The sequence below is a fragment of the Elephantulus edwardii genome, unplaced genomic scaffold, assembly GCF_000299155.1.
Source record: "Elephantulus edwardii isolate Elephantulus edwardi_28Jun2011 unplaced genomic scaffold, EleEdw1.0 scaffold00021, whole genome shotgun sequence".
In the NCBI taxonomy this organism is placed as follows: Eukaryota; Metazoa; Chordata; class Mammalia; order Macroscelidea; family Macroscelididae; genus Elephantulus; species Elephantulus edwardii.
This window is the reverse complement of record NW_006399771.1, coordinates 21,430,329-21,439,415: the sequence shown is the minus strand read 5'-3', so window position 1 is coordinate 21,439,415 and position 9,087 is coordinate 21,430,329. Positions and strand designations below refer to the sequence as shown.

The window sequence follows — 9,087 nt, the reverse complement described above, 5'->3', positions numbered from 1 at the left end:
CTTTGACATCCTCCCACAACTCATCTGGTCTTCGCTCATTAGTGTTCAAGGCCTCAAACCTGTTCCTGAGATGATTCTTAAATTCAGGTGGTATGAAATTGAAGTTTTATTTTGGCTCCTGTGGATTTGGTTTAAGTTTCCTCAGCTTCAGCTTGAATTTGCATATGAGTAATTGGTGGTCACTGTACTAAAAAGAATTGGTCAGCATTTAACCACTTCAGAATGCCACATCTATTCATGAACTGGTAGTATGGTAATAAAGAAGTTCAAACTGCACTGAGGACAATGGCAAACAACAAGGCTCCACAAACTAAAATAATACCAACTGAAGTGTTTCAACAAACAGATGCAGCACTGATGTGTTTACTCATGTGGGCCAAGAAACTTGGAAGATAGCTATTTGGCCAACTAACTGGAAAAAAATCCATATTTGTGCTCATTCCCAAGAAAATTGACCCAAGCAGAATGTAGAAATGATCTAATAATATAAAATAGCACACAAAAGGAAAAATTTGCTAACAATCATTAAAGATGATTACAGCAGTAGTTGGACAAATGACTTCCAGAAATTCAAGTCAGATTCAGAAGAAGATACAGAATGAAGGATATAATTGCTAATGTCAATGGCTGTTGGCTCAAAGTTGCGAATACTGGAAAGACATTTACCTGTATTTAACTGATTATGCCAAAGTAATCAACACTGCATATCATAAAAAAAAGTTATGAAGACATTGTAAAGAATGGTAACCCTAGAACACTTACTTATTATGCCCATTTGAAACTTGAAAATAGGCAAACAGGCCTCAAGTCATTTGGACAAAACAAGTGGATGCAATATGGTTTAAAGCAGGACATGACTATGTCAAGGTTGTTCTCATTGTATTCTTTTCAGTCTGTATACTGCGCAAATAATCTGGCTAATATAAATAATAGTATGGAATACTGAATAATAGTATGGAATAGTATGGGAAACTAATAGTATGGAAACCTTGCAATATGGAGATGACAAATGTTGTTCGCTAAAAATGAAAATTACATCGTTTCATAATGATGATCAAAAGCCTTCGGTATTGGTTGCATGTCAACGGAAACGATACTCTTCACTACTGAACCAATAAGCAGTATCAGGATAAAAAGAGAAAAGATTAAAGTTGTCAAGGATTTCATTCTACTTGGAACCTACAATTTACACCTATGGAAGCAGCAGTCAAGAATTCAAATGACCAGTTGGAATGTGTAAATCTGCTGCAAAATACCTCTCTACAATTGTGTCTAAAAGCAAGTGTTGCTTTGAGGACAAACATACACTGTAACAAGCTACATTATTTTCAATCACCTCAGACATTTCAAAGGTGATAATGAATAAGGTATACCAGGGAAGAATTGATCATTTTGAATTATGGTATTGATGAAAGAAAATGGAATATACCATGGACTGAAGGACAAAAAAGGCTGTCCTAAAGACAGTACTACTGGGAACAAAGATGGTGAGATTTTTGCCTTATGTACTTTGGGCGTGTTATCAGGAGGAACCTGTATCTGGAGAAGGACGTCATGCTCACTAAAGAGAAGGACTGCAAAACAGGGCCTGAAACAATGGGTTCAATTAGAGCACCACTGGGAAGATGGTGCAGGAGTGCACAGCATTTGTTCTGTTATACTCTTCATTTTGTCCGGTTCTGTCACTATACTTGGAACTGATGCAAACACACCTAACGACACACTCTGTAATAAAAACTAGACCCACCCTTAGTCACACTGCTTTAGAGGTCTTTATGGAAACATTAAAAAAGAGCTCTGGTTGTATAACAGAGCATTATATGATGCACTGCTAGTCAAAAATAGGTCAGTAGTTCAAAACTACCAGCTATTTGCAGGAGAAAGATGGGCAATCTCTTCCTACAAAAACTGGCAGCCATGAAAACCCAGTGGACAGAGGGTCCTTATGGATAGAATCATTCCAACTTGAAAGCAGTAGGTAAACATAAAGCAGATGAAAAGCATTAGTAATAAAGAAGGAAAAAGATCTGATAACATTGAAAAATGACAAACGAATCAGAAGAGATGGCCATAAATATAGTAAAGTCTATTTCTGTGGTTCATTTAAACAGTAAAAAATCAGTACAGGAAGTTTACATCCACATTATCAGCTGATGAATTTAGACACACTGCCACTAACAGTGCAATTTTAAAGGAAAGAAGTCAATTTTCAGGATAAAGTTTTCATTTTATCATATTGTTCTTATGTGACTCACAGCATCCTGAACAGCAGCTCTGAAGCATCCCCAGTCCTGAGTTAGTCTCACTGATTCCAACACAGCTACTCCCATTGCCCCAATTATTGAGCACAAATATCTAATAGATATAAAAATAATGTCTATAAGGAAAAAAAAACAAAACTGCAACAGACAGAGCAACTTGGGGCATCCATTCCAAACAGGGCCATCTAGTCTAGAAGTTGACTATACAATGCTGTCATTTCAGAAAATACTGATTCTGAATGTGTGTGATACATATGTATTGGACTTCCCTTTAGTGATAACAATAATTGTCATGTTGTTGTTGTTGTTATGTGCCATCAAGCTGACTATAACTCATAGTAATCCTATGAACAGAAGATTTAAACTTTGCTGTATTCTGAGCCAATCTCACCATCTCTGACACACCTGACCTCACTGCCAGTCACTGTGTCAGTCCATCTCATCCAGGGTCTTCCTCTCCTGTACTGATCTTCTACCCTTCAAGTATTCTATCCTTCTTCAAGGATTCATCCCTCCTAGCAACATGCCCAAGTATGTGAGTCAGAGCTTCAAAGTCCTTAACTCCAAGGAGCAACCTGCTTTTACCCTCTCTAGCACAGACCTACCTGTTTGTTCTCTTGGTAGTCTACAGTGTGTTCAATACTCTTCTCCAACACCATAACTCAAAGGCACGGATTCTCCTTCTGTCATGTTTATTTATTCATTGTCTAGCTCTCAGAAGCACAGCAAGCAACACAGAAGACCATAGCGTGGGAAAGGTGCACCTTAGTTTCTAGAGTTACATCATTTTTCTTTAGCACTTTGGAGAGGTTGCAGACAGCAGGCTTTCCTAAAGCAACTTGTCTTCTGATTTCCTGACTGTTGGTGCCAAGAGTATTATTTGTAGATTTGTGCAAGATGAGATTATTAACAACCCCCATCTTTTAGCCATCAATCATGATGAATGATAGTAAATCAATTGGCCCCATGGTGATCCATATTGTTTTTTAATTACTCTTTGGGTTGTCAAAAGCACAGTTTTCTAAATTTACAACTGACTAAATAATGGTATTCTGTCAAATCCATTGCTATTGTGCCTAAGATATAAATCACCTAGGAGTGCTTGGAGTGACCAGCAGACTCCAATTTCACACAGCTTTGTCTGCCTACACCAAGACTCCGTTCAAAAGTTATAATTCTCTCTTTGTACCAGAAAGAGCATTCATGATCTCAGGTGGTGTAGTCTGTAGGAAGCTGCATTGCTAACCAAAAGGCTGAACCTCTCTGGTGGTTTGAATCCACCAGCACCTGCACAGGAGGAAGACAGGCAATCTCCTATGCCATTTACATCCTTGAAAACTCAACCTGGAAACAGCTATACGTCGATTTTGACTCAACAGCAATTAGTTTGAAGTTTGTTGTTGCTTTTTAGGGAGGCCTAGAGGCATAATGCTTAACACACTCAGTTGTTAACTAAATGTTCAGTGGTTTGAAGACATCAGCCACTCTGTGGGTGGAAAAAAAAAATGTGACAGCTGCTTAAGCAATGATTTTCACTCCACAGAGTCAATTCCAACTCACAGTAACTCATAACTTGTTTCCTAAGCTGTAGGACTTTATGGGAGGAGACTGTTCATCCTTCCCTACAGAGCGGCTGGGGAGCTCAAACCACTAACTTTGTAGTTAGTAGCTCTGTCTTGCAAATATTACAGCTTCAGAAACAGTGTGACAGTTCTGTCCTGTTCTACAAGGTCAGTTCTATAAGTCAGAATTGATTAAAAGGCATGCTCGCTTTAGCAGAACATATACTAAAATTGGAATGATACAGAGAAGATTAGCATGGCCCCTGGGCAAGGATGACATGTAAATTTGTGAAGCATCCCATATTTTTGTAACCAAGATGCATTAATAATAACTCATAATTAGAATGCAAATATTGGACTCAAAGAAGGATTGATAGGATATATAACACTGGTGATTTGAATGAGGCTGGAAATAACATGATATAATTTTATATTACTAATAGTTTATTAATTATAAAAATCTTTTCTAAAATATCACCTATAATTGATGAAGATATTCATGAATGTAGCCTGATGAAAACACAGTAGTCAAATGAACTATATCTGTGGAAAGCAATGATAAGCACATTACCAGTTAGAACAAGGCTGAGGAAGTGATTGTGGAACTGATAAATTGCTTATAAGAAAGTTCAAATAGAAACTCAAGAAAATGAAAACAAATCTCTCCAGGAGCCCCCACAAGAAAATAACTGATAACCCAATTGCAAGATGCACAAAATAAGTAGAAAGACTTTTCACAGAGGAAGACTTTCAGATGGCCAACAGACACATGAAAAAATGCTCAAATCACTGGTAAAAAGAGAGATGCAAATAAAAACTACAATGAGATACCATCTCACTCCAGTAGCAAGTGGCAAAGTTTAACAGGGCAACAAGCAATAAATGTTGAAGAGGATGTGGTGAGATAGCAACTCTTATACATTGTTGGTGGGATTGTATAGTGGTACAATCACTATGGAAGACATTTTGGTGCTTCCTCAAAAAGCTGAACATAGAAATTCTATATGACCCACCTATTCCATTGCTTGGAAAATGAGAACAGAGGCTCAAATGGAGACTTGTGCACCAATGTTCATAGCAGTATTATTCATCATTGCAAAAATATGGAAACAGCCCAGATGTCCAACCACAAATGAAAGGATTGAGAAGTTGTGGTACATTAATACAATGGAATACTATGTGGTACACAGGAGCAATGATTTTGTAAATTACTACCTAACTTAGGAGGGACTGGAGAACATTATGGTGAGTGAACTAACTCAGTCCCACAAGGCCAAATACTGTATAAAATCATTATTTTAGAATGAGTATGAGGCTCCAAGGTTGGAGGCAGAAGGATGAGGCTGGGCAGGGGGAGGGGTGGGGTGCTAATCATAGAGTTGTACAAATCAGTGCGGGGGCGGGAATTAAAGAAAATGGGAAGGATCTTGTGTGAAAAACAATATATTCCAACTTTGTGAATAAATTAGTATAAAATAAATCAGAGGGGGGAAAAAAGCACAACAGTATGAGTGTAATGGAACAATTTATAAAATAAAAGGAATGTAAAAAAATCAAAGTGGATTGATTCAAGAACAAGAGATATTATTGCTGATGTCAGATGGATCCAGACTTAAAGTAGAGAACACTAGAAAGATGTTTACTAGTTCTTTGTTGATTATTGAAAAACACTTGTGGATAAAAATAAATCGTGGATGACACTGAGGGATTGGAATTGTGGAATACTTAATTGACTATACTGGTACATAGGCCAAGCAGCAGTAGTTACAACAGAATAAGGAAGAAGAATGTGGCATCAAGATTGGAGAAAGACTCCTTAACAACCTGTGATATGCAATGACACAACCTTGCATGCAGAAAGTCAAGAACACTTGAAGTACTTATTAGATGATCACTTGAAATACTAACAAAGGTCAAAGACTATAGCTTTCAATATGGATAACACCTCAACACCAAAAAGACAAAAATTCTCATAACTTGACCAATAAGCAGCATCATGATAATTTTAGTAAAAAAATTGAAGTTGCCAAAGTTTCATTTTACTTGGATCCATAATCAACAGCCATAGACATAGCAGTCAAGAAATAAAAAGACATATTGCATTGGAGTTTTGGTGATGTTGTGGTACAGAACTGTATTGCCAACCCAAAGGTTAGGGATTCAAATCCAGCTGCTGTTGTGCAGGAGAAAGATGGGCAGTCTCCTCATGTGCGATCTTCTGTCTTTGCAAACTGGCTGGAAGATTAGCTTTGAATTGTTTATGACTTGTTCTAATTGTCGCTGAGGAAGGAAAACACAGACAGGAGAAATGTGCTCAGAAGTAGATGGCCACTGCTCTGTTAGGTAAATAGCAAAATGGAGCTGTTCTGTCCTCCTACTTATTACAGAAGCAGGCATAGTATACATGAAAGAAGTCATGTACACCTTGCTCAGGGTACATAAAAACAGAAAATACTTTTGCTGACCCGAGTTATCTTTGACTCCCCAAGGCTCTGTATTCTTTCTCTATATCTTATTTCAAGAAAGCAATGTGTAAGTAAGTCTGATCAAAGACTATTGATTCAAAGTGGTCCAGGGGATGTGCCGAGGCTGTTTGCAGCCCCAGAATTCAAGGAAGGCTCTTGTCTACAAGAACTCCTCTGGCATCCTTGGAAATATCCAAAAGCCTTCAGTACTAATCTCGGAGTGCTTAACGCTTTAGGGGTGTATCACTTACTTGACTGTAAACACTTTCATGGGCAAATATGCTGTGGAGGACCTCTTTAAAGTGCAATGGAGCAAGGATATGACTTTGAAGACCAAGTTGTTCCTGACACAACCATTGTATTTTCAATTACTTCATATGTAGGTTTGACAATGAATAAGGAAGAGATTAAAAGAATTGATACCTTTGAATTATGTTTACTAAAGAATATTGGATATACCATGGACTGTCAAAAGAACAAACATCTCTATTTTGGAAGAAGTACAACTAGAGAAGCAAGGATGATGAGTCTTTCTCTCATTTACTTTTCGGCCAATCCCTAGAAAAAAATACTATGTTTGGATGGCAAGGGCTGGTGAAGAAGAGGAAGATCCTCAAGTAGCTTGATTCACACAGTGACTGCAACAGTACAACAGATATTATGAGGATAACAGAATTGGGCAAGATTGCAATCTGTTGTATAGCAGGATGCTGTGAGTCAGAGCCAATTTGATTGCACCTAACAAGAACATATTTGTTTTTATGCATGTCATACAGAACTTAACAAATAAACCTGTTGTTGCCATTGGAGGGTGAAAAGAGAAAAAAATTGATTAAAAGGAAAAGAGCCTAGAGGTTCTTCCCCTTTTCCTAAAGAAAAATTACTTTATTCCTGACCTTTCCTTTAGCAGGCCAGAATTTTGCTAGTTTAATTAGCTTTGACTTTCAAGAAAATAAGTAGAACACTTTTTTAAACAATCTCATATAAACTCGTCAAAGTGAGTAATAGCCAACTGATATTTTTCACAACATAAACAAAACATTTATGAACTCTAAATGATTCAAGGCAACATATCACATAAAACATACCCATCACATGTCAATTACAACAATGATTCCTTTTTCATAATAAGGAATATTCACCTCTATTCAAGTTTCATTCTTAACATTATTTATTTAATTGTAAGTATATAAAACTTTGAAGGAGAAATGATCTTCATTATTTACTTAATAATTAAGTAAGACATGCTGATAACTTACTGCATCATATTTTCTGGCACTCCGTAGTGCTTTATAAGGACTGTCTGCAAAACCTTGCTGTAAGAGGGCTTTTCTATCCAGAGTTGTAAGATCATCTTCAATGCCTTCTTCATTTTTTATACACTAAGTATAAAAGCAACAAATTAGTTTTAACAAAAAAATAAACAATGAATATATCTTTCTTTGGTTGTGTTTCAGAAATATCTTTTCATAGGGGTTATAAATACAAATTATGAGAGGTCTAATTGTATATTAATCCAGCTAGTCTAATTACGGTTTAAATAGCCTGTTTGAGTCTCAGTTTAATCATATATTAAATGAGAATAATAATAGCTATTCAACTATTCAAGATCAAAGGGTAGGATTTTTCTAGAGATAAAGCTCAAAAAGGCAGGAAAGAACAAATGGAAATGAGAAATAGAGAGGAAGTGGGAAGAGTACTTTGTGGGGTAGAGATTGTCAACTATATCACAAGACATAATACAAATTGCAGAAAGAAAAAACAATTTGCTCTATAATCTTTAACTCAAATCCCAAAAAAATTACTGTTTTTCAATAAAAAATCACCCATTTACTTCACACACACATACACAACACAACACAACACACACAATTGATGTAATGCTTTCCCAACATAAAAGCACATGACATTCAGGATGCATTCAATAAACACCATTATAAACACTTATAAACTCTTGTAAACACGCTTACAAATATCATTGTACATGTTTAGTCGATAAGATTAACAAATGTGTCCACGAATACTCTCATAGAACTTAAAACTCTCATTAAATTAAAATTAAAGCTCTAAAAGAGAATGTACACATTTTGAAAGACAAAAACAAAATTTCTCCCTGAATATAAGACAAGTTTACGTACACACACACACACATATATAAAAATATATATAGATATAGAAATATATATATATATATACACTCCTAATAAGATCACTTGTTTAATCAGCCTCATGGAGTTTTGCCCCAGGGCTTGTTTTCACTTCCAATCTTCCTTAAAAATCAGATCTACCCTTATACTCTGCTCAGTCTTCATGATAGCGAAACAGAATTTTATTATTATTTATGGTATGGAAATACAAAGGAAGAGGAACAGTTGTAAGCAGACAGTGGTGACTGGGACATGGAATATGAAAACCATGAATGTAGGAAAATTAGATATTGATAAGGAAGAAATGGAACGCATAAATATTGACATACTAGGCATTGGTGAGATGAGATGGATTGGCATGGGGTATTTTGAGTCGGATGATCCTGTGATATATTACTCTGGAGATGAAAAGCTGGGGGAAAATGGAGTTGCTTTCATAGTTAAGAAAGTTATTGCTACATCCATCTTGAAGTACAGTATTGTGAGTGACAGGATAATATCCATATGCATACAAGGAAATCCAGTGAATACCGCTATCATTCTGATATGTGCACCAACAACCAGAGCCAAAGAAGAGGATTTAGAATATTTCTAGCAACTTTTACAGTCGGAGATCGATCGTACATGCAATCAAGATGCATTGATAATAATG

General features: G+C 36.3%; 1 protein-coding gene across 1 annotated transcript in view; it reads right to left on the bottom strand.

Annotated features, from left to right (window-relative positions):
* CAPS2 (calcyphosine 2) overlaps positions 1–9,087 on the bottom strand; it is a 60,109-nt gene that overhangs the window by 40,419 nt on the left and 10,603 nt on the right. Inside the window, exon 2 of the mRNA XM_006882562.1 lies at positions 7,548–7,670. Within this exon, the coding sequence (XP_006882624.1) occupies positions 7,548–7,670 (123 nt within the window). The remainder of the gene's footprint in view (positions 1–7,547; positions 7,671–9,087) is intronic.